Raw genomic sequence first — 27,346 nt, 5'->3', positions numbered from 1 at the left:
ATTGTGATAAAGAATGTGAAGAAATACCAAAACCTTTGAATCAATACTAGAATTAGTCATATTCCAATGTCATGGTACATCAGTATGTGTTAAGAGAGGCCTTGAATTTTTTTTTCCTGATAAAATAGAGTAATGGAGGTCTATGTTGAATAATGTACTGTACATCTTCCTCTAACAGGATATTGAATTAGGAAACTTTAGATAAAAAAATTATCAAAAACAGAGTTGGCAGACAGAGATTTGAGAGGAATAGGCAGCTGCCATGTGCAGTGGATTTCAAATTTTTGACATGGCCAGCAGTGCAAGGTGGTGGCAATGGTGGGGACTGAGCTGGGGGTGGGTTGAATGGAATCTGTAGGACATTATGGATATCCAACTGAAAGGGCCTGTGATATTTCTGCTTACTCTCTCTGATCCATTCAATAGGAGCAGATTCAGATTACATATTCACTTTATAAATTAGCTTTTCATTTGAAAAGTTAAAAGCCAAATTAAAAGAACTAAAAATCAAGGGAAATAATCTAGTCTGGCATCATCACCAATAGATTATGGTTAGTGTAAGTAAAAAATTTAGCCAGAATTGAGACCCTCCAATGTGAGAAGAATTTTTAAATCTGAAAGGTAATCTGAAGGACATCAGATAATGCAGACTATAGATGAGAGCTCCCCTTTTCAGGACAATATGCTGAAATATGAGTTTTGTGTTTTATAAAAGAATATTTTATGAAGCCAGTAATGATAAATGTGAAGATAGCTATTCCTTGTAGTACTATGTCAATATAAGTTAAATAACAGTTTCTTAAAAAAGTGGTCCGCATACAGTAAGCCTATGAATTTTATAATTATCTAATGGTATTGGAAAACTTGTGATTACTTCAAATAGTAGCATGCTTCAGAAAAGACAAACTCAATAGCATTCACTAACATACCGCACCAAAATTAAGATATAGTAGAAGTGAAACAGTGATTCACCACTTACATCTTCTTTGTGTATTGAGATTTTAGTGTACATAAAACACAAATATACAGAGCACTGAATTTTCTGTTCTTTATATCGCAGACATATTTTAGTAAGGTGAAAGACACATTGATTAAGACAAGATTTCTAAATAAAATATTGTAGTTAGTAATAAAGTCTACAGAATATGGAACAAGTCAGAGAAACTATGCATTAGTCATGTCATTTTTTTAGGTTCTGTCGGTTTATTTCTAGTGACTTGACATTTTATTATTTCTAGAAACTTGACAGCAATAAAGCTGGGGTCATTCAGATTAATTCAAAACAGAAGTAATCTTCAGCTCTGCCAAAGTTGAATCGCTTTTGATGTACTATGTAATTACAGCGCCATCATCTTCTACGTGTCCTACTTTTGACGTATGTGAAACATCTTAATGGCACTACCTGTACAACACAGATTAAGAAATAAAACAGGTGACAAGGAATTGCTCAGAGTCGATAAGAATATATACTTACATACTCATCAAATATACATGCTGTGTTTAAAAGAAGAAAAAAAAAACATTCCCATGGAAAAGGAGAAAATTGCATGCAGTGAACTCAGATGGAATTGCAGAGATCAAATTCTAAAACTTCTTACAGATAATGCTCCCTATTAATCCCAAAGGTAACTATCTATTACTCAGTTATTGGCTAAATGGGTCTCCTTTCAGGAAGTATGTTGTTTAAAAATATATAGTTTGATTATATTTTGGTTATTAGGACTCACACTGGGTTTGTGTGTGTAGCCGGGGGCATTCACTGATACCTAAGGAAAAAGGATATACAATATGCTTTCCTTCCCCTTTTTCTTTGAAAAATTTCCAAATATTGATGCAAATACCAAAAGAGATATGTTTACTTAACAAAACATGAATTAACATGTTATAATCTCCTCAGAAATAAAAGTTAAAGGACCCCAAAAATATATTAAGTGAATGAATTATATAATACTGTAACAACATTCAGTAATAAGAATAGCAAGTATAAAGAAAATGGAATAATCCATTACATTTCTTTTGAAATACATTTTATTTTATGTTTATTATAATAACTGAAGCTACTCAAAACAGTATATAAGAAGTTGAACATTGACTTCTTATATCAACTTCACAGAGAACTTACTGTACTATATGCAAAAAGTAATGAATTTGGAGGTAATGAATGTATATTTTAAAATAGAAAAACAAAAATATTGGAAGGTTTAAGTAGAAATTATTTCAAATTGATTAAGAATGTTAAACAATTTTAGGAACATGACAATATATTACCTGAGACCACATAAATAGATAACTGCTTGAAGTTTTACATTTATGTTTAAACTTTAGAAAATGAGGTATATTACCATTAAACTTTTGATTCAGTGATTCAACTCATTTAATTGTTCAAATAGTGATCCCACACATGTGTGTGTATGTGATTTACCATCTAATCACATAAAAATAAAATATTGCTTTACCAATACTTTGTTTTAATTTCTTAAGCAAATATAAAAATAGCACACAAAATGATTTCACCTTATCTAAAGAAAATAAAAAAGGAAATGGAAGCAGACAACATTTCTGTATGAGTAAAAAGGAGCCTTAAAGAAATTATCAACTGGTTATAGCCTCTTATTAGCTCTGTGACCTGGGGCAAAATATTTAACTTTTTTTCCTGTCTGTAAAATTGGAATGATGATGATGATGATGATGATGTCACTTATATAATAATTCACATAACTCCTAAGTAATATCTATCATACTAGTTACTCTTCAAATAGTAATTTTATAGATAATCTCCATATCTGTGTTATACTATTTTCCTGTAGGATTGGCAGTAAGCAACAGGAAACTGCCTACAGAGATATGGGGGTGGGGATAAAGAAAGGGAGGTGTTAAAAGAAGTTCTGAAAAGCCATTTTCATTTTAGCTGAAACATTTTTCCCATATCTTAAGAATTGAAGAATTCAAGAATAAAAATATCTTGGTAGCTGAAGAATGTTTTAAATGCCCTCTATTTCCCCAAAAGCCTGAAGCTGTGAGTATTTTCAATATGTCCAAATTAAAGTAATAGAAATATAGTCCACAAGGAAAAACCATCCTGATGACAGAGTTGGATTCAAAGTAGATGTTGGCCAAGCGTACTAAGCATACGGTGAATGGAATCTTTCAGTAATGACAGAGACATCCAGTCCTGCTCATTCTTAGGATGGGTCTAGGATGAACAAATTTCTAGAAGTGTCCAGTATTTGGAAGCAAGAGCTTTACTGTATTGGCCAAATTACTGTATCTTTTTACAAAGGTTATAATTGCCTGATCTAGACTTGACTTAACCACATCCATGAAAATGAAATGCCATATACACAATATCCAATATTTTGATGGATTTATAAGTTTTATAAAATTTTATAAATTCTATATAATAATAGCAATATTTCTTTTCTTAGAGATATGAGAAATTCATTCCTCCAAACTTTCTAGTTCTGGGCAGCCATACACAACACAGAAATTTAGAGCTCAATATTGAATTGTCTTTTTTAAATTTCCTTTGGTGGTCAAGCCGTCCAGTAACTCAGATTATTAATATGTGATTCAGCTGCCATTTTTAGTAGCTTCCTCCATGGAATGATAAAGAAAAAACAAAAACAAAATACAAAACAAACTATATATATTCTGATGGCATTTATTACCTAGTGATTGAGTTATTAATTAAACAATCCCACAAATGAAGTAGAATTGCTAAGTCACATCAGGAAAGTGACACAATTCTATGCACTTTTTATGACATTTAAACTGAGAATCTGAGTTGAGTCAACTAGATGATGTTGGGTCTGTGAGGTCAGCCAGTAGTAAACATTCCAAATAGTAGAAACTATATCACAGAGCCAAAAATTATCATAATCTTCTACCTTCCTATTTTGTTTGTTCAATTACCACCACTATGACCGATTTATGTAACATAAATATATATTTATGTAGCAAGACAATAAATATCAATTTTAATATCAAATATAAATATCTTTAATGTCAGTTAATATCATTATATTGAACTCTCTACATCCAGTAATTCATTATCATTTTTCTGTTGCTTTTTTTTTCCCTCATCCAACTGAAACACATTTTGTCATTTCAATAATCATATTAACCTATGGCCTAACTATCTTGCTCATGTGATCCCTGCTGTCTGGTAAAACTCAACCCTTGTTAATGATAATTACTCTTTCTCTCAAGGAGGTGCCACTGACTGAGGAAAACCAAAGAGAAGCAGTTGATACCACTATAAATTTTGATTCCTAACTTCAAATGCACTTGCAAGATTGGCTGCAAAGCATACACATTTGCAAACGTAACTTATTATTACTTGCTATGACCTTTGTTTTAAACTAATTTATTTTCCACAAATCTCTGCTTTATTACCACAGATCTTTCTCAACTTACAATGGGGTTAGGTCCCAATAACCCCATCACAAGTTGAAAATACTGTAAGTTGAAAATGTATTTAATACACCTAACTTACTAAAAACATCATAGTTTAGCCTCGCCTACCTTAAACATGCTCAGAACACTTACATTAGACTACGGTTGGGCCACATCATCTAACAGAAGGCCTATTTTATAATAAAGTGTTGACCATCTCATGTAATTCATTGAACATTGTTGTGAAGGTCAAAAACAGAATGGTTGAAATAGTATCCATTGTTTATCCTCACAATCGCATGGCCGACAGGGGGCTGTGGCTCACTGCCTAAATTCAGTGTCATGAGAGAATATCATACCACACAGAGCTAGCCTGGGAAAAGAGCAAATTTCAAAAGTCAAAGTACGGTTTCTACTGAATATGTATCGCTCTTACCACTGTAAAGTAAGTTGAACCATCATAAGTTAAAAACCATCTCAGTTGGTAACTTTGTCTTGTATTTCACAGAAAAAAATAAACTCATATCACATAAGAGGTAGCTCGGCTCCCTGAACTTTCAAATACTCCCACATCAGTATTACTGTTAAGCTGAAAAAACGAAACATGCAAGATGTAATAAAAGCTTGTTTCTTTTCTTTGTCTTCCACTGCTCCTTTAGACTTTCTTCAGTGAGGATAAGCCTTGTCTTTTCTTGGATGAAGACTACGGTGAGCCAATGTTTTTGTTCACCTTTAAATAATAGTACTCTGTTCACTTTAATTCCCAAACTTTAGATTTGGAAATTAGAAATTCCCAATACTTCATATTGTTACATATGGCATTATACAAAATTAGATCTTATATATACAAATTTGTATTACACAAAATTATATACAGTATATATTATTACGTATTATATGATACAAAGGTAAGACTGTCTCCCTACCTCCAAGTCAACCTGGGCCAGTAGCAGATGGGACTTTGATTTAGGATATGAGTGGTGTGGAGGGCGTCTGTCTGTCTCATTATCCACTTGTCAAAAGTTTTCACCTCATCATGGGGGAAACAAAGCTAGGTTTTTGGGCTGTTTTCACTAGAACGGATAGTTTTTGCTTCTCCGGGTCTAACCCCCTGGCTCCAATGGTTTTTTTGGGAGGCTTTTGGGAGCTTCTCCTACTACAGACCCATGACAAAGGCATTACCTCTGCTTTGATGTAACATTCCCCTTAGCCTCTGGATCTCCCAACAATCCATTCCACATACTGATTCTCACTTCAAGGAAAATCTCTTTGGCAGAACTTAAAATGACTCTGGATTGGTCATTCTGCTTACACATTTCTAAACCCTCCTTTTGTTGTCATATAACTACTTTCCCAAACAAAAGCTTATTCCTCAGTCTCTGCTCTTTCTGAGGACACTTTCACTTTCTTAAGCATAAGGCAAGCCTTAGACCATGGATTTCTCCCATTTTCTGAAAAAATATGGCAACATATACTGGATTTTATCTTTGGTCCTTGGTGAAGGAAGGCTCCTCTCACAAGACCTGAGAGGTAAGGGAAGGGTAGTACCACTCTTACTTTTTTTATATGGAAACTCAGCATGGTTTTCTCCAAAGAAATCCTTTGTGCAAAATTCTCCCTCCAAGCCCCCCTTATTTTATAAAAAAGTATAAAAGGGTAAAAATAGCCTTGCTGTGATTGAGGCCTTCAAAGATCTTAAATGCATGTGGACATTTCTATGTAAATTCTGAATTTTGTTCTGGGACCATACTTGGCAGTATCCATTGTGTCTTCGGTTCCAGTGGAAACTTCAATATTAACCTCTTATATCTATAAACTTCTTCCTCCCTCCTTTCCAATTCCAAGGTATCCTGAGGTGTCCTTCTCTTGTTTCCTCTTATTAAACTCCAACAATTTGTAAATACCGTACTATTCATTAAATAGTCTATCTTCTCTGCTTTCAATACTTTCTTCTCAGTTGAGATATTCTCAAGAAGACACAAAATGCTCATATTTGATATTATAAAAATCTTCCCTTGTTCCAAAATCCAGTAAACCCCTTAATTTTCTTTTCCTTTTCCAACAAAACTTCTCAAAGATAATCATTGTTACCTATTCCTATCTAACGATCACTCCATAAGCAGCTTTAAATAGTTTCTGAACTCACCACTCTGTTAAAACAGTTTCCCTGAGATCTCCATGACATCCATGTCACTAAATCCAGTGATAACTTCTCAGTAGCGTTCAACACTTTTGGTTATTCTATCTTTACCTGAAGTTCATTTCTCCTTTTTTTAAAAGATTTTATTTATTTATTTGTCAGAGAGAGAAAGCACACAAGCAGGGGAAGCAGCACGCAGAGGGAGAAGCAGGCTCCCTGCTGAGCAGGGAGCCCGATGTGGGACTCAATCCCAGGACTCTGGGATCATGACCTGAGCTGAAGGCAGATGCTTAACCGACTGAGCCACCCAGGCATCCTGAAGTTCATTTTTCCTTAACATCTGTGGCGCTCTACCTTAGTTCTCTTTTTCTCCCACCACGGAGCTTGCTCTTCTTAGCTTCCTTTGTTGGTATTTTCAAGAGGATCTAGATAAATGATTCTCAAATTTGACTGCCTAAGAGCATTATATGGAAGGTTAAAAAACAAAACAAAACAAAACAAACAAACAAAAAGAAACCCCCAAGCCCAGGAGCCACCTGCGATATTCCAATTTAATTGTTTTGAGTTTAGACCTGAACCACAGAATTTATTAAACTCCCTCCTGTTCTGCTTTGCAATTACAGTTAAGAACTTTTGTTTCAAACTGTCTTTATCTAGCCTTTCCTCATCTAGTTAATTTCATCTATCTTTATGCTAAACATTCTTTCTATTTTAATTCCAGCCTATATACATATTTTGTGTTTCATTCATCCTTGGCAAAACATTATCTTACTGCAAAATTTCACTTGGATATCTCCAAGGTATCTCAGCCTTGACGTATTCAAAACTGAATTCATAGGCTTGCCATGACCCCAGAAGAGCTGCCCTAATAGTTTATGTCTCAGCAATAATCTTACCACTCCTCCAGTTCCACAAACTGGAATCACCCTCTTAATAGCAAATTCATTTTGTTGATTTTTTACCTCCTAAAATCATTGGTATCTAACCACATGCTGCCATTTTTCACCACTATCATCAGTACCACCACCATGGATTAAATAACTCACCCAGTTTGTCGGTATCACTACAGTTGTCTGCTAACTGGCTTTCGTATGTCTACGCTGTCTGTCCTCCCCAACTTGCACTCCATTCTCTGTGCTGCACTGCATGGACAGACAGGGTCATTCCTATCACTTTCAGGTAGAAACTCCATTTCTTCTATCATTGAGAAGACTGGTGCAAGGACATATATGAACTTTTGGAAAAATTTTTGAGTGTCAATATGAAGGAAAGAAAGAACTTATAAAGAGTTTATTCTTTAAGTAGAATAGACACATCATCATCATCATCATCATCATCATCATCATCGCAATTATTTGTATAGTCATTTATATTCCCAGGTACTTTTCTAAGCACTTTCCCCTTATTAACTAATTTTATCTTCACATTGAGAGTATGCGATAGATACTATTATTATGATTCCCAGTCAGTAATGTTTCAGGAAATGTTTAACAACCAGATCAGAGTAGGGAGGGAGAACAGATAAGGATAAGCCCAGATTTTTAGTGTTTCTCAGGTTTTAGGGTGAAAGAACAGCCAGCATGCCTGATTTCAAGCCAATGTGACATCCCTGAACAGAGCTGGGAGATGTGCACAGTTGGCTCTGAAGATCAGTACAGTCAGCTCCAGCACACCACTCTACCGGTGTACAAATGAAGAAATGAGGGTGCATACAACCAGTCACTCAAAGACAGTGAGATGAACCAATCAAGTGGCACCTCTGATCTAAAGCCCTTCATTTGGTCTGCCCATTTCACTCCACCTGGTTTCACTGCCTGAATGTCATTCAAATGGAGACAATATCAGGTTAACAAATAAGCTTTAAAAAAAAAAGATTTTATTTATTTATATGAAAGAGAACAAGCAGGGGTGGGGGAGGGGTAGAGAGAGAGGAAGATGCAGACTCCCCACCAAGCAGGGAGCTGGATGGATCCCAGGACCCTGGGATCATGACCTGAGCTGAAGGCAGATACTTAACTGACTGAGCCACCCAGGTCCCCCAACAAATAAACTCTTTTAAAATGCAAATAATTCAAATTATTCTCAATTTCAGCTACAATGATAAAAGTAAATCCCAATTAAGTGTCAATTGGGGTTGGATAGACTTGGGGAAAGTTTGCTTTTTTGATGCTTAGAGAGTAAAATCACTGAAGACATAGAGAAAAGAGCATTGTGGCTCTAAAATTAAAATTACTTCTGCTTCTGCACCCAAGAAAGGAAGGGACATTTATTACATCTCTTTCTGTCCTTCCACTAATACCTTCCTTATTACATAGCTCCCAGCTTTCAAGTATAAAATTTTTCAAGTGCAAATTATTATCTTTAATAGTATAGTTCTGCTAATTTATAGATCCAATAAACATATCTGTATTTCCCTGCAAAACTAATTGCTCTTTATAACATGATTTTTTTCAAGAGATTGCATTGGAAATCCCAAAAAGCTAATTCCAAATGAACTATGAAACATAATCCACTTGTATTACTCAATGACTGCCAGAATCAGAAGTGTTTCTGATCCTCAAAAATATGTATTTTTAATGTATGTGATCTATATAACCACTACCCCCATTACATAATAGTAAACATGATGGAGATCTTGGCAAGCGTTCATAACATTTCAAGCCCATCAGTAACATTCCATTGTTCATTCATTTTATGGAGTACATTTAATATTCCCTTAAACCTCCATTACATATGTAAACCTTTCTTTTGTCTTTGTCCATGTAATTTCTGATCCATCTAACAAAATATGGTACGTAGATAATTCTCAGTGATACTGGCCACTAGTTTCACAAAAATATGCAACACTGGAATTTTTATTACAAATTTTAAGTAAACTTGACACCTTATAAACTAAGCTCCTGAAAAATGTCTGGAATTTAAATTCACTTGGGAATATTTATTTACCCAAATGTTTCATTTCTCACAGTTTTTTTTTTTTTGAAAGGTTATGAAGGTAGTCTGGAAATGTGAAATTTGATAATAGTTTCTTCCTATATAACATTTTGCTTTGTTTTAGCCAAAACAATTTTTTTCAATAGCATCCAATTCACTGACCTGCAAATATGATTTCTGAATATTCTTCATATATTCGTACATCATACATGTAGAAAACTGTTTAAATTTTCTGTCACTGCTGTACTTATTTTGCTGCTTATGCCTAAATTGTCTCACTGGTCTGCTACTCCTCTTCTTTTTGTGTATAAATTCTTTTTTTTTCTGTGTATAAATTCTATTCCTCTTTCTCTCAACGGCAGCTTAAAGCCATTTTTGATGAAAAATGTTCTTGTCTTTGCACTTCCATTTTTTCTTCACAATTCTATGCATATAATCCTTTAAATAACACATTATGTTTTTGCACCATCTAAATATTTTGGTACACATTTGCTCTTCACTAGCTCTTATTACATTAACTTATTCTCCCCATTATACACGGAGCTGCTTGAGGGAAGACAGTAAAATTTAAAATTTTTTTAAACAGACAAAAAAAGATATAGCCTTTTTTGCATACACACTTCAATAAAACTAGCAATCAATGAAATATTATTCATTGAATGCTATAATTTATTGTGTCTGATATCTGTTAATAAACTAGATTTCTTATGTACAAAATGTATTGTGCCCATGGTTATTGCTTATATTCTGTTGAACTCTCATACAGAAATACTGAAGAAGTTCAATTTCCTGCCTGACTAAATGCTAATAACAAGGCAAGTATGAAATACAGAAATTTCAATCATGTGAAATATATGTTGAATTTAGGATGTTTCACATTGAGGATTAAAAATGATCACCTTGGTCATAAATCTGGGTATTAAAGGTTTGCAGTCATTGTATTTCAGTTTCTCCTTATAGCTTTATTCATTCTCATTCGTGAATTTTCTTATATTCAAAATTTAAATAGTAATTTCTTCTTGAATCTTACTAATTTTATCCATACCTCAGACCTCATTAATTACTTCTATGTTTACATCTTTTAAAAATGTTTCTCTGAGGAGCGCCTGGGCGGCTCAGTCAGTTAAGTGTCTGCTAGGCTCAGGTCATGATCCCAGGGTCCTGGGATCAGAGCCCTGTACTGGGCTCCTTGTTCAGCGGGGGTCTTCTTCCTCTCCCTCTCCTTCTCCCTATGCGTGCCTGCTCTCTCTAATAAATAAGTCAATCTTTAAAAAAAAATGTTTCTCATCTTCCTCCCTTCTGTAATCCTCAGTTTGTCTCCCCGAGGAGGATGGGGGGTGGGGAAACCGGGTGATGGGCGTTAAGGAGGGCACGTGTGGTGATGAGCCCTGGGTGTTATACGCAACTAATGAATCGTTGAACGCTACATCATCAAAAACTAATGATGTACAATATGTCGGCTAACCGAACATAATAACTTAAAAAAAATGTTTCTCTGACTCTGACTTCGAGTGCCCCTATATTGCAACCACTTCCTGTTCATCTCCACTCAATTTCAGCATATTATCAGATAAACCATTTTCCTACTTAAATCATGTCTTCACATGCTCTTGATCTTATTTGTCCTCTGACTGCAATAAGGCACAAAGTCTTTTCCATTCCTGCTACTGAAATCTCTCTCAGTTCTGCCTTTACTTATCTATTCCAAACAACTGCCCTCGGTTTGCTCCACATCCAGTCTCTACTTCAGTCTTCACCAGGTTATCAAAGTTATTTTTCTAACATGTTGATATCTGCTTTGCCCCTCAACTGAAAAGCACACACATACATACATATATAGGTTTGCATTTCAGGGTTGTGCAGGCTCAAACGCCTCTCCTTCCAATCTGTTAAATTATTATGCCATATCTCTTCTCAAATGCTATGTTCTTCATAAATATTTCCCAATAATTCCAGTTAGATTAATTCACCATATCCTAGTCATGCCAATAATTAGTCTGATCATGTTCCTATTTGGGAGTTTCACTGTGGTTTTATTTATACCTTGAGATATTTGTCTTATAGAGTTCATTGTTTGCTGAAAAAAGTAAAGATACCTTATTCAATTCTTATCTCTTAAAAATCAAGAACAAGGGTATATAAATATGTGTGTGTATTTATATATATGATTATATAAAAGTTGCAAGAATTTTATTTTGGCTATTAATGTGATTTTCATAGACTGTAAAAATAACAAACTTAAGCTTTTTTAAAAAACTGGGGAAATGATATTAATAATCAGAGCATATATACTTTATCTGGGGAAAAGAGTTTTAAGATAAAATATGTTTACTGTAAAATCATTTAGGAACAAGTCAGTGGATATCAGGCTAGATAAGAATCACCCCATCTTATAAAGGCAGCCTACAGCCCTCCTAATATTTTATTTTATTTTAAAGATTTTTTATTTATTTGACAGAGAGAGCACAAGCAGAGGGAGTGAGAGGGAGAAGCAGGCTCCCTGGTGAGCAAGGAGCCTGACGAGGGACTCGATCCCAGGATCCTGGGATCATGACCCGGGCCGAAGGCAGCCGCTCAACTGATTGAGCCACCCAGGCGTCCTGGTCCCCCTAATATTTTAATAGCATAAGACTAAGACTTCACATGAAAAAGAATTTCTTTTTTACTTGTCCATAAAAGAGAGTTGTAATAATTTGTTAAGTATTAAGCAACTAGAGACTTCATAAATTAGTTTAATCCTGCAACTGTGTTTTATCCAGGCTAAAGTAAAATGAAATTAGAATATTGTATTTAAATCAAAATAGTCATTGCAAATGTCCATGGGTAAAGATAATACTATTTTGGTGATAGAATTATTTTATATTCACTTCCTAAATATTTCTATGGAGTTAGAGATTTTGAAATTGATTTTTTGTATGTATGAAAGATATACAACCAGTCCTAAGATTTTTTTTTTTATGGAGGTAAATTCAACTACAAATGTAGACATGAGCTATTTCTTGAACTACTTCTCTCTTCAATCCATGTTTGACCATACATTAATTGGAAATTCCTATAAAGGGGAAGCAAAAGACAAAGAAATGATATAAAAGTTCCTATGACATACTCTAGTTGGAGAGATAGTTACAAAGGAGAAATGAGGATAAGGCTGAAAATAGAGAGGAAAGAAAAGATGGGAAGGAGGAGAGAAGAAAAAAAGTTACTGCTGATACTTCAATTGTATTATTTTACTTAATCCGCCCAGAAGTGCTGTATATTATTATTAAGATGTCTATTTAATTTACTAGCCAAACAGAGCCTCTTTTGAAAGTAAAAGGAATCACTATTTGTAATTAATTTGGGACCACAAGTGGAAACTGCAACTGTCTCAAGCAAACCAGGATATGCAGTCCCCCTATTTATTATCTTAATTTGATGTTGTAAAAACATGAGACAGTGAGAGTTTATTTAGCTTATTCAGGCCCCAGTGAGTTAATGGCAAAGCTGAGCTTTCCATCAGTACTTTTTCCAAAGCCTAGGATCTCTCTGTTCTACAAAAACATTAAAAACACTCACAATCTTGGAGAGAATGTCTTTTCAGTTTGATTAGCGGAGAAGTAGATTGAATGTCCCATGTTCACATTCACGGCTCCCACTCTTACCTAACGGTTCCGGTGTAGGAAGCAATAAGCTATATTTTCATAAATGTGCATATTTAAAAATCACAGCTCTAATATGTTCCCCAATTATGTTTGGCACCATCACACATGTATCTACAAAATACCTGGCTCAGCTTTTACTATCTCTTTTTCTTTCACTTTCCTCTTCTAAATGTGTATAAATAAACAACACCTGTTCATGAGGATTAAAGAAGTTAACCTGCAGTTTTAATGGGGCCTTTATATGGTACATGTGCAATAAGTATTAGCTGTTGTCCTCACTAAAATCATTACCATATTCTGTAAAGAGTAGTGCAATTGTACCACCTGGAAAAAATCTTGGAGACTGATAATGCAGTCCTAGCAGGAAAATGCAGAAAAGCAAATTAAGGACATGTGAATGGAAGACTGAATGAGTAAGAGGTATGTATGCATTGCAGCCAGAGACCTAGAGGTTTATTATTATTTAAATCTGATAAATTCTGTTGCTGGCATCTACTTACTTGCTCTGACTGACAGTAAATTGTCACAAAAGAAGTTTTTTTATTTCCTCTAATTTTTTGCAGGAAGGCTGAAAGGTGGAGGTGGGAAAACTTTCTCATTGCCTTACTTATCTGTTTAGGAACCTATGAGTTTTATTACACCATAGGTAAGGTCTCACATTTGAATCGTGGATTACATGATGCCAAAATAAGATAAAATCTTAAAACACACACACACACACACACACACACACACACACACACACACACACAAATCTTCACCTGTTTTCAATTAAGCCTCAACTTATATTTACAGTCAAAACTTCTGTACTAAATAATATATTATTATGGTGTTAACCTTGCGGACCAAATGGACACAAACCACCATCCCAATCTCAAATATTTCAATGAGGCTGAAGAAGTTATCCTCATCAAAGTAGTGGATTTCACTTAAGACCCATTATTCTAATCATGCTTCTTCTAGTATTTTTTTCAGAGTACTTGTCAGCATTTTCTCTTTTCCATTCCGGCCCTTAAGATAACAGATTGAAGATAGTGCTAAAAGCAGAAATTTGGCCTTTGTTGCATGCCCAGAGACATGATTTAGGAACATGCTGGGGTATTACCAGTTATTTGCACTTGACCTGCAGGTATGAAGTAGGCTAGTAGCGAGTCTCCAAGGAAGGTGGGATATGAGAGTTCTATACAATTCACATCCTGACAGTAACAGACAGAGGTTGTGAAAAAGACTGAAGTGATCCTGACCATGTTTCCACGTTCAGACACATATTGGCCTTTTTTGCACTCAAAGGTCGGGACATATTTTCTCCATGATGTTATTTAAGAATTCTGAGACTCTCTCTCTCTCTCTCTCTATATATATATATAAATATATGTAAATTTATATGGCTCTATAAAACTTTACATATACAACATATGTGCAAAGTCATGAACTTCCATACTGTTTACATGTACACACTCAGATTGTATATAATTTGTATAAATTATCTTAAATCATAGAACTGGTTTATCTCAGTCATCTGCATGACAATCCCCTTGGGCGCCTGGAAGAATGTAAGGGGGTACATTTTCTATGGCTGGATCTGAGTTACCTGTCAAAATTCAATTAACCTTTAGTTCTTTATTCATAAAGACTTATTATATTTTTTTCCAAGGAAATTTCAGTCTAAAAGCTTACAGTTTTCTAATTAAGGATGTTAAACAGTAAAGAGAAATAGACTTTGTGACCCCATCTGGTTATAATTGGGCTTATGTTGATTCTTTTTATTTATTTATTTATTTGAGAGACAGTGAGAGAGAGAGAGCAAGCACATGAGAGGGGGGAGGGTCAGAGGGAGAAGCAGACTCCCCGCTGAGCAGGGAGCCTGATGCGGGACTCGATCCTGGGACTCCAGGATCATGACCTGAGCCGAAGGCAGTCGATTAACCAACTGAGCCACCCAGGCGCCCGGGCTTATGTTGATTCTGATGAAAATCTTTATAGGTTACATATTGTAATAAATATTGCTTTAAGAATGAATAACTGTATTATACATTTCAAAATAATAAAAAAAGCCTATCTTAGCTTGGATGCCAAAAATAAGGACAGGATGAAAAAATAAAATAATACATTTTAATTAAAACACATCAATATTTTACACTAAATAAATATATAGTTATCAGCATTTATTTATTTAATGATTCAATAATTAACCTGGGCATTCTGTAGTCTTTCTATATCATGAATGTATAATAGAAAATATATAAATGCATATACATATTTTTATGCATAGATCTGTAGTTTTTGGTAGTTTGTGTAAACAAGATCAAACATTGTTCACTATGCAGTAGACATTCTGGCTGATGCATTTAATGCTTTAATTTTACTTATGTTTATGTTAACTTCAGGACAATAACAACTTTTCCTGGGGTAAAGTCTAACGTTTATGAGTGTCTTATTCATTAAATTAACAAACTATATAATATGGATACAACTATATGTCTTATATGGTAATTATTATGCAAATAATGTTTTATTGAATTTTAACTGAATCAAAATCCTTAGAGCTAGCAACAATCAATATAAACATGCTTGGTAGGTATTTTATTAAAACAGAATTACTTTAAAATATTTTACTTATTTCTAAGAAATTTTCTTAGAACAATTATTAATGTCCTATTTTCTACATTTGAACTTATTTACCTTACAAAAAGTTATCTTACTCTCTTATATTGTAAAAGAAAAAAAGAAGCAAACCCCTGTTTATATGTCCTACAAATGAAGTCTCTTTTCATCCAATGTTGTATAAGGAGTGCTTTCTTTCATTTAAATTGTTCTTGTGTTCATTACAAAATTATTATACAGAAGAAAGAGACCAAGTGGGAGAAGCATGAATATTTTGCCTAGTGTGAATTAACCACATCACTTAATTGATTTGATCTCATAATGCATTATTTAGATCAGCTTGTTAAATGGTTTTGTCATTTAAAATTCAAGTAATGGAAAACATCAGCATTTTTCTGTAGATTATTTTAACAGATGGAGATCCTCTGCAGATAACCTTGATTATGGTAGATGGTAGTTTTATAACGATATGGAAAAGATTTTGCAAACAAAATATTTTGTCTTTATAGGACTACAGGTACAGCTCTTCTAACATGGCGGGTATTATTTCAATTTCTCTATTTGTTTGTGGACAGTTTTCTGGGTTATCTCTAGGACAGTTTAGACCAAACACAGGCATCTAAAGCAAATTGCCTTTGGAGGGATAGGGACAAAGAGAAACCTGAAGTCACTACGTAAGATTAGGCTTGGTTCTCTCACTCAGTGGCCACATGATCTTGGACAAGTTTTTAACTTTTAAAAGCTTTACTTCTATCATTAACTTTTCTTAGTAATATGCCTTGCTACTTTATTTCTAAAATTGAGAAAATCCTATACAGTCATAAAAGCAAGAGGGGAATATATATGCAAATCACTTGGCATAATACATGACACATAGCAACTTACTAGTCAATATCATTGTCACCATCATCATATCATATTGGCAGGAAGTTCTGATGTCTCAGGAACCATCTATTTTGCAACAATAAAACAGTAAACTGCTTACACATGCATGATACAAATGCAAGTGCCATTCATTTTTTTTATCTCTTAATGGATTTAGAGAAGGAAATGGATGAAAATGGGTACTTAACAGTGTCACATATGTATATGTACACACACAAAGCCAAAATGAATTATGATTAGTACATTTTAAGAAATTACCTTGTGCTTTTTTAAGCAATGAGAAAATGGAGCTCATCAAATTCATCTGAAGGAAGTTTTCTGTTTTTGTTTGTTTTGTTTTCAGAATAATCACTTAATAGGCATGAGCAAATACAGTTAGTTGTGTATCTCTTATAAGTTATTTATGTATAGAATATGTATATATATTTTACTTTTACATTGAAAAGGCAATCATTTCAGTTTGTAATGTTATGTCAAGTTTGCAGTTTAACTGCTTCACGTGAGAAATACTCTTGCAAAAAGAGCATTGACTTCTAAAGAAATGGCTTTTCTGTTTATAAATATATTCTGTCTTTTCCTCTGAAGGATGTAATTCAAAATGACAATACAGTAAAAAGAGCTTGACACAATGGCATGTGAAATTGCAAGGGGATTAATTTCTTATTCATGCAAAAATGTGAAAACCCTCTCCTTTCTCATGATTCAAAAATCTCTCTCACCTGTTATACTTTCAGACTATAGTTCAGAAATGCATGTAATACAAGTAGAAAATAATTTGATCATGGTGAGCTGCTCAATATATTTCTTTTGCCCTCTCATTTCTCTGCTTATGAATGCTGACAATTCAACATATGTTATGTGACTTTTTTGCAGGTGTTCAAAAAAGTACAGTTTTAGAGTGGCAGGTAAAAGAGTAAGTTTCCATTTTAATATTATGTTAAACTAGAAGGAATTGAACTTGAGAGCAAAAAAAAAAAAATCTGTTACTTCAGTTTGCTGATTTCAAGCAAGTTATTTAACCTCTCTAAGCCTGTTTTCTTAACAGTAAAATACGGAAAATAACTCAGAGTGTCGTGATGAATAGGGAATAAGATAATGATAAAGTTACTGACACAGCATGGAAATGTTCCAGAAGTCCCAGTGAGCTTATCTCCCACATTCTTTCCTTGTGGTTCTCATTTAGTTACCCTCACACCTACGTATTCAACCTTGAATAATCGCAAACAAGCCTATTGCTTTATCCAGATTCTCTTTTCACTAGGTAAGATCAAGAAATCATCTTCGTATCTCAACAGGAACTGAGCACATCATCTTGTCTTTCTACGTATAATCTAGCCTCTTTCTCATGGAGATATTTTCATTTCCCTGTACCCCAGACTATCTGTCTGGATCTCTGCCCAATTTTTATCAACCACTCTATCTATACCAGCAGAAATTGTATCCTTCCACTGGCTGGGTTTTATATCCCTCATCTGAAAAGCCTCACTATCATCCTTGTGAATAAGAATATTGACACTACGTAGGAATATCTCTGCTATTTCCTATACCTTAGACTAACATATTTTATATGCTCAAAATGCAGAACAGGACCCATGTTCTCAGTGACATCTTTTATATAAAAGTAGAGTGGTCTCCCAAACTATCCTCCTCACTTGGCTATTAGAGCTTGTCATACATAAGAAGTAAAAAATAAAGAAATAAAAGGAATAAAAATAAAAATAATCAGTACTTTTTTTTTTAAAGATTTTATTTATTTATTTAAGAGAGAGAGAATGAGAGATAGAGAGCACAAGAGGGAAGAGGGTCAGAGGGAGAAGCAGACTCCCTGCTGAGCAGGGAGCCCGATGTGGGACTCGATCCCGGGACCCCAGGATCATGACCTGAGCCGAAGGCAGTCGCTTAACCAACTGAGCCACCCAGGCGCCCCTAATCAGTACTTTTTGAGTTGGGAACATAACCTCAAATGTTAGAGAATCAAATGCACTATTTCTTTCTTCTCTTTTAATATTTACTTATCTTTTATCTGTTTCCTTTAATAGCAAAGTAGGAAGTGTTGCCATAAGACTCTCTGTTATTAATTATAGCATATTTATTCTAGTCATTTGTCACATATATTTCATTTGCTAAACTATGATGACTTCTAATTGCTCCTTATAACATTTGGCCATTTGACTTTCTGATCACTAAGTAAAATATTTCTATGAGAAAATACATGTTGATGATTTTAAGAGAAAATGATAAAGTAGTAAAATATGAAAAACCATAGAGTTAAAGGAATAAAATATCCAGTTAGTTAAATATTCTGTGTTTCATACTTTAGTAGATGAACTCAAAGTCTCCTACTGAGATTGAAAGAGAAAAATCATTTTGTTTTGGTTCTCTATACTGTTCACGCAAATGAGTATCTAGAGATTTAATCAAGTCCCTTGTGTAACCAGTGATAGAGACTTTCAGTTTCTGTATTCTAAGTCTTAGGAACACTGAACTAATCGTTGAAAATGTACCAGAAATTGAACAGGTACTGATTGGTGTTAAATGTAATACTGCAAAAGAAAACTAGATGTAACACAGGTGAGAAGTATTCATTTTCAGTAAGAAGCACAGAGTTACAGAGAAAATGCAGGTGTGAACCTTTCTATTATCATAGAAACTGTAACAATTTTCACCTATTGCAAACTAAAATAAAGTAAGACTAAAGTAATGTAAATAACATCACTGTATTGTCATCTGATACTTACATGGAAGTAAATGGAAATGATTCAACACATACATTAGCTAAAGAAAAGGCAGAGAATTCTTATGCTAATTGCATGATAGAGCAAATAATATGGTGTCATACGTGTCATAAATATGAGTCAAGTTACAGTGGAATTTTCATATTTATATTACTGTTTCAAATAAAAAATGAGAGCAAGATTTCAACCTATTGTGAATATTTTACTTGAATAGAAATCAATAACATAAGACTCATTGTTCAATTACTGACTTGTATTGTTTTATATTAAAGTCATACTGAGCATGATTCCAATGGAAAATGAAACTCTTTTAAGTCTTTTAATTTTTATCTATTGGTGTCTGCTTCCTAAAGACCAGAAGTGTCTGAAAAATTATTATAATTTCTGTAACATTCAATGAAATGTGAGAATTTTTTTTTTTAAGCCGTGCTAATTTAAACTCAACAGGAAAGAACATACTTTTGGGGAATCGAGGTGGATTGTCATTGACATCCGTGAGGGTGATGTTGACAATTGTCGTTCCAGCTAACCCTCCTAGTTGTCCGCCCATATCCTTGGCTTGGATGAGGACTTGGTATTGTTCTTTGACTTCCCTGTCCATGTTTGGCAAAGCTGTTCTAATAACACCTTAAGGGAAAAAAATAATAAAAGATAAATATTACAAACATTGTGCTTTCTGAGATCAGATAGTCTGGAATAAGAAAAGATTCTATCTAGATTCACTAGCAAAAACATGCTAACAAAATTATGCATCTTTTAAAAAGCGAAACACTCAAATTGTCCAATGGTTAGGATACAATTAAACGTATCATGGGAACAGTCATACAATGAAAAATGCTGTGTAGCATTGCGGAATACGGTCAAAAAACAATGTGTCAGCTCTAAAAGACGTTCATTATTCATTAAGTCAACCAAGTCAGACATGACTTATACAGAATGATTCTATCTTCAAAAGGCAATGAAACTGTTAAACAACATAGATTAAATATACATTAAAAAGTTAAGTGGTTACACTTAGTGTGAGGTTTCTAAAGAATGCTATTTTCTTCTCCATTCTTATTTTTATTTTCTAAAATACATTTGTTACTTAACTTTTTAAACACACAAAATATCTCCTCCATGCATTTTATGTCATCTCTCAGGATGCCTCTTAATTATTTTAGGCACAGATTTTTCACTTAGATCTCATTAAGCTTTGCCACTGCAGAGACCTTGTCTCTCTTGTCACCAAGTTACTCCAGCATCTAGGTCAGTGTCTGCCATTTATTTATTTATTTATTTATATAAGATTTTATTTATTTGACAGAGAGAGACACAGCGGTAGAGGGAACACAAGCAGGGGGAGTGGGAGAGGGAGAAGCAGGCTTCCCGCTGAGCAGAGATCCCAATGCTGGGCTTGATCCCAGGACCCTGAGATCATGACCTGAGCCAAAGGCAGACACTTAACTACTGAGCCACCCAGGCACCCCAGTGTCTGCCATTTAGAAGGAACTCAATAAGAATGTGTTGACCAACTGACTAGTTGAATGACTGACTTGATGAATGAATGAACGAATGAGTATATAAATAATTAAATTTACAATCATGAATCATGCAGTGTATATGCATATTGAAATATCCTACTCATTTTCTGCTCTTGTGCCCAAGTAGAGAACTAATTTATATTTATTCATAGTGAAATAACTAAGACCTTCTGGATTTGTTGCAAATAAAATAATGAATAAATTTTATACCAAATTCCAACCTATAGCCTATGGTTTTAGCGAGAAATTGCAGAGCATTTGTCTTAAACCTATGTATATTTGATAGTCCTCTTTCTTAAATAAAGTAGCATATATGAATAACAAATATAATATTGAGAACCAACACAAAGTATAACATCCAAATCATAAACTGAATGTACATCTGCATTTTATATGTACTTTCCACTATTGACTTACCAAATGCTGTTCTGTTGCTAATTTAGATTTAACTACAATCTAGGATTTCTTCTAACCCTCTGCAGGAAATGGTTACAAAAAAAAAAAGCTCCACCATTTTGCTACTGCTGTTTATTCATGCATTGGTACTGACACTCTATTATTTCACTCTGTTTTTCTCTCTTCAGCTGAGATCCTTGATGTTTCATTTCCAAGTCTCTTAACTAAGATTCTTCATCTCTGCCATCTCTGTGACTTGGTCCCACGGCTTAAGTTACATGACTTCTGCCTGCCTTAGAATGTTCATATTTTCTAGAGAAATGCCTGGGTTTAATTCATATGCATTCTCTATTGTCCTGTTGCTGACCAGATCTATTTTTACTTAGTTCATTTCCAATACAAAAATTATATGCATGTATCTATTTATACTTATAATTCTATGCATTTATATATAATTTTTACTTTACTCATTTCACTTCAAATGTGAAAATGTATAAATATAATTTTTATACTTAATATTATATATATTGTATATACATACATTAAGATGCTATGAAAAAGAGAACACATAGGCATTATCACACTTATTTAAGACTAGTTTTTGTTGTTGCTGTTTTTTTTATGGTAAGTTGTTACAGTTATCATCATGACATCACCTGTGTCTGATAGGTGACCTATCTGCTGCTTCTAGCCCTCCTTTAGTGTAATGCAGCTTGACTGGAAGTCATCTGTTAGAATTTAGAGAGAGGAAAGGGTTGCATATGTAGTTCCAAAGAAAACCACTGATGACCATGATGTGCTTCCCCTCCCCCACCACCATTTCTATTCAAGAGCCACTACCTCAGACAAATAAAATATGATATTTGCAGATTTTTTTTCAAAGCAGAATCTGGGAAATCAGGCAGACTACAAAATTCAAATGTGAGAAGAGAATCTTAAAACACTGTAATCTATTGAATAAGCCTGGTAAAAAATAGTGTCCTTTCCAAGAAATTACTCTTCTTATGGACCACCACTGTTTACCAATTGCCTAATATTTAAAGCCAAACAAACAAAAATAGATTGCATGATCTTGAGCAAGGAGGAACCTTGCCAAGAACTGAGTTTAAATGCTCCTAGAATAGAATGTAACCAGCAAAAGGAAATGCTACATTCTGTTATTTCGGGTCTTATGTTTAAGTTCATGTGTTCATATCTATTTCTTAGTATTTGTATATAAAGATACAGCAATAGCCTTGCATGATAATAGCTGAAGCCTAAGAAATTCATTTTGCTGAACAGTCCAAATACACCACAGTAATAATACCACAAAATTTAATTAATTAGGTATAATTCTGAAGTAAATCCTATTTAATAGAAAAAGAAAAAGAGCGGGTAGGCATGTATACATTGAATCCTGGTATGATTTGAATGTCTTGTACCTGATGAACCTTCCAGCATACATAACTGAGATATTAGAGTAAATAAAAGAAAGAGAAAAATAGTGGGATTTTATTTCTGCCAATATGAATGAAAATATGTGGTCGAGAGAGTTATAAAATTAAAATAATACATCAAAAGACACTAGTCTGCCGAGGGATAAATTCTCTCTCTGCGATGACCCTTATGTTGTATGCAAGCCCCTTAGTCTTGGTGGATCTCAGCTTATTTTGAAAAATGAGTTAAATACTCTGATAACATTTTGAGATGAAAATAATGCAATACTCTATATGAAAAATCATAAAATGTTACATGTGTTAATCCAGCATATGGTTTTACACGAGTTATTTCTTGAGTTGAGGTTTGAATTGCAGGACTGAGACATAGGACACTAGATTCAGTCAGCATTTGTCCTAAAATATATGTTTCATTCAGGCACTGTTATTAAGTTTGATAGTATAATGGCGAACTCTCTTCCATTTGCCACTTTATACACTAGATCCACTTTATTCACTTTTCTAGACTTTGCTCTCTGGTTGTCAGTTGTAATAGGCCAACTGGCAAGAGATTGAACGGTATAAGGAGAACGAGGTTGGGTTTTTCTTTGCATGGATACCCCTACATCCTACACTGTCTCCTGCTCTGGCCCCTTACCACACTGCATGGGTCTCCAGGCCCCTCTCGTTCCTTCAACCTTAGTGTAGTGACCACAGCCACCTGTTGTGTTTTCTCCAGATTCTTCCACATCCTGTAGGGTTTCCCTTCAGTCTGCTTGCAATTTAAAATGCAATCTTTTTATTAAACTAATCTCAAATTACCCAACTCGGTGTCCTCTGCTTCCATCTGGATGATAATTGATACAGTCTCTGTACAAGGTTCCTTCATGGAATGTACATTTAATGGGCATGTGTTTATTGGAGTGTCGAGGAAACCATAAAGAAGCACTTACATAATTAAGCTAATTTCAGATGGTGATTAGCGTTATGAGGGAAATGAAACCAAGTGTCGTTGACAGTGGTGTCAGAAAAGTCGTCTCTGAGAAAAGGTTTTAGAGTTGCAGTCTTAGAGAAGTGGAGGCGACAGACCTGGAAAGAACCGAAGAAGGAACATCCCAGGGAGGGAAGCAGGAAAGTACTTGGTAAGAGCAGGAATGGTCCCTTCAAAGCATACCGGAAGAGTGCAGGTGGCTGCAGCATGCTGCTATGGAGAAGGATGGTTCCAGTAAGACCAGAGAGGGGAAAATAAGAAGTGACACAGTGATTTCAAAGACAAGTAAACCCTCTGGGAGACATCTTGAAAATCAACAAGTGGGATCCAACTGAAGTTGGATTTCTGCACAACAAAAGAAACAATCAACAAAATGAGAAGACAATCTATGGGATGAGAGAAAATATTTGCTAACCACATATCTGATAGGGGGTTAATATCCAGAATAGAAAAGAATTCATACAACTCAGTAACAAAAAAAAAAAAAAAAAAAGTGAACAATCTGATTGGAAATGGGCAGAGGAACTGAACAGATTTTTTTTTCCAAAAAATGTTATACAAATGGCCAACAAGTACAGGAAAAGGTGCTCAAGATCAATAATCATCAGAGAAATGAAAATCAAAGTATCATCACCTCACAATTGTTAGAATGGTTGTCATTAAAAAGACAAGAGATAACAAGTGTTGGCAGATGTGGAGGAAAGGGAACACTTGGGCACTGTTGGAGGGGAGATAATTTAGTGCAGCCACCATGGACAATTCTGTGAAGTTTCCTCAAAAAATTAAAAATGAAATTACCATATTTTCCAATGATCTCACTTTTCTGTATATATCCAGGGGAAATGAAAACTGGATCTCAAAAGAGATATCTGCACTTCATGGTCATTATAGCTTTATTCATAAAAAGCCAAGATACTGAAACGACTTAAATGTTCGACAGATGATTAGATAAAGAAAATATCACACACACACACACACACACACACACACACACAAACACACAGAAGAATATTATTTAGTCAGGAGAGTGAAGGAAATCCAGCCATTTGCAACAGTGTGAATGGACCTTGAGGGCATTATGCTAAGTGAAATAGGAGAGAGAAAAAGAAATATTCTATGATATTATTTATATGTAGAATCTAAAACAGCTGAACTCCATGAAACAGAGTAAAATGGTGGCTACCAGGAGCTGTGGAGTGAGGGAAATGGAGATGTTGGTCAAAGGCACAAACTTCGAGTTATGAGGTGGATACCTTCTGGGGATCCTCTGTACAGCATGGCAATTATAGTTAATATTGCTATATTATATACTTGAAATTTGCTAAGAGAGTAGCTCTTAAAAGTTCTTACTGGGAATTATGTGATGTGATGGAGGTGTTGGCTAACACTGCAGTGGTAATCATTTTGCAATATTTAAGTGTATCAAATCAACACATTGAGTATCTTAAACTTACACAATGTTGTATGTCAATTATTTCCCAATAAAGCTGGAAAAATGCTAATTATTATTTTGAGACTATTAAGAGAGAAAGAGAAAGAGAAACAATGGATGAATGGCTTTATTCTCTGCTCACTGAGGATTAGAGTCCAAAGAAATCCTGGGTCATTAGTTTGTTCTTAAAAGAGAAGTCATAGTGGGGAGGTGAGAGCATGAACATATAACACTCCCCTCTACTCTGAAATCCAAGTCACTCAGAATGAAAACTTCACATTATCTCCACCTTCTCACTTGACTCTGATCTTATCTTTCACAACCCCCTTTTACGGTCACCAAAGCTTTGCACAATCTCTTCCCTCTGTGGGGAATGTTCTTCTCATGGTTTACTCATGAAGAGCTCCTCTACTTCCTTCATGTTTTCTCCAAGCCCTTTTCAAAGGACTTTCTTGACATTCTTTCTAAAATTCTATACTGATTTAGTTTCCTATTGCTTCTGTAACGAATTGCCACAGACTAAGGGGCCTAAAAACAACACAAATTTATTATCCCACAATTAGGGAGGCCAGAAGTCCAACATGGGTCCTGAGGGCCAAGATCAAAGTTGTGGCTAGATGCATTCTTTTCTGCAGTTTTTTATCTTCCAAAAGATGTCTTTCTTCTCTGTCTCCTGGCTTTCTTTCTCCACTTCTAAGGTAGCAGCATAGCATCTTCGAATCTTTCTTGGACTCTTAGCCAATATATCATAATGCTCAAGTCTTTTAGGAACTGCTACTAGATGGTAGAATAAAAAAAATAATTATAGCTAAAGATGGGAACCTTGACTTTAGCACTGACAATGTAAAGTTGCTTTTTCTTTCAATTCCACAGCTCAATCATATTTAAAAACACTTGTACAAGACCTGCTTTTACAGCAATTTATATGAAAAGTTTCTTTTCATTACAGTCTTAAATTAGCCTAAAATGTGAAATGGAGTTTTTAAAAGCTAGTGCACTCTTTAAAAATATTAACAAAAATGTATCTATTACACAGATGAAATGTATAACTTTAAAAATTTTGTTGCTAATGATCCAAAAATGTATTTTGTGGACAAGAAGAGCTATCAGGTTATCTTCAGTAGGGAGAAAATTTAGAGACCCTCTTCCCACCTATAGCACACCTTAACTATATTATTCATTTGGAATGAGAAAATAAAACATATTTCCTTAGTGATATTGCCTTTTGACAAACATTCCTAACATCTCTACCCAAGACAATATAGGAAGCTTATTTATAAGGAATATAAATTGATGCATTCTATGGAATAAACTTGGAAATAATCATTCTCTTTAAAATTGGTTGATGTGGCAATTATTTGGCTTAACTAGAAATTATTTACTGTGAATTAAAATTCACATCCTTTCATATATATATATATACTTCAAATGATTATTAAATATTTTAAAAAACTCAAACGTGATAAATCTATAAAACATTTTTTAAAGATTTATTTATTTGAGAGAGAAACAGTATGCACCAGAGAGGGGGGATGGGTGGAAGTAGAGAGAATCTCAAGCAGACTCCCCACGGAGCACAGGACCCTGAAATCATGACCTGAGCTGAAATCAAGAGTCAGACGTTTAAGCAACTGATCTACCCAAAGCACCCCAAATCTATGACATCAAATAACATTTATACTCATTATACTTATTATTTATAAAACATTAAAATGTTTGTCATATTAGCATTTTATGTATTTTGTCCTACAAAATTCAACTGTAATCTTCTGAGGACCTGATGGCCTCCCTCCAGTACATGGGGATCCATCTGAGGATCTATTGATTCATCTTGGTATCCTAATAGCAAAACACCTGTGAGGCCATTATGTATGTAAAATACATAATGATGCTTTCTCATTAATATCACATAAACATGCATCACATGAATAAACAGTCAAATCCAGCACCACTTGCTCATCACTCATCATCTGCTTTAACACTTCCACTAATGGGAAACTCACAATCTCGTGAGGCACTCCTCTTATTTAGGGGCAAGTACTGACATCTTCTTTTAAGTATGTAAAACCAAAATTTTTCCTGTAACTCATACCAGTTATTATAGCCCTTTTCCTCTCAAGCAGCACAGAACAGAGCCATTTTCTCTGTGATATAAGAGCTCTACAACTTCCAAAAGTCCTGTATCACATGCCCCTGGAGTATTTTCCCTTTAAGGCCAAACATTCTCAGTTCTACCTGCTGATGTGTGCATTCCA

The 27,346-nt window shown here is 34.5% G+C and overlaps 1 protein-coding gene across 3 annotated transcripts in view; it reads right to left on the bottom strand.

Annotated features, from left to right (window-relative positions):
* Nucleotides 1-27,346, bottom strand: part of CDH12 (cadherin 12) — a 370,554-nt gene that overhangs the window by 60,072 nt on the left and 283,136 nt on the right. For all 3 annotated transcript variants that reach the window (XM_025866676.2, XM_025866677.2, XM_073891067.1), the window contains one exon: nt 19,794-19,961. In XM_025866676.2, coding sequence (XP_025722461.1) covers nt 19,794-19,961 — 168 coding nt within the window. The remainder of the gene's footprint in view (nt 1-19,793; nt 19,962-27,346) is intronic.

The sequence above is a fragment of the Callorhinus ursinus genome, unplaced genomic scaffold, assembly GCF_003265705.2.
Source record: "Callorhinus ursinus isolate GAN/ISIS: 27379988/994484 unplaced genomic scaffold, GSC_fseal_2.0 scaffold3, whole genome shotgun sequence".
NCBI lineage: Eukaryota > Metazoa > Chordata > Mammalia > Carnivora > Otariidae > Callorhinus > Callorhinus ursinus.
The sequence above is the reverse complement of the archived record's forward strand: the minus strand, read 5'-3'. Positions and strand labels throughout refer to the sequence as shown.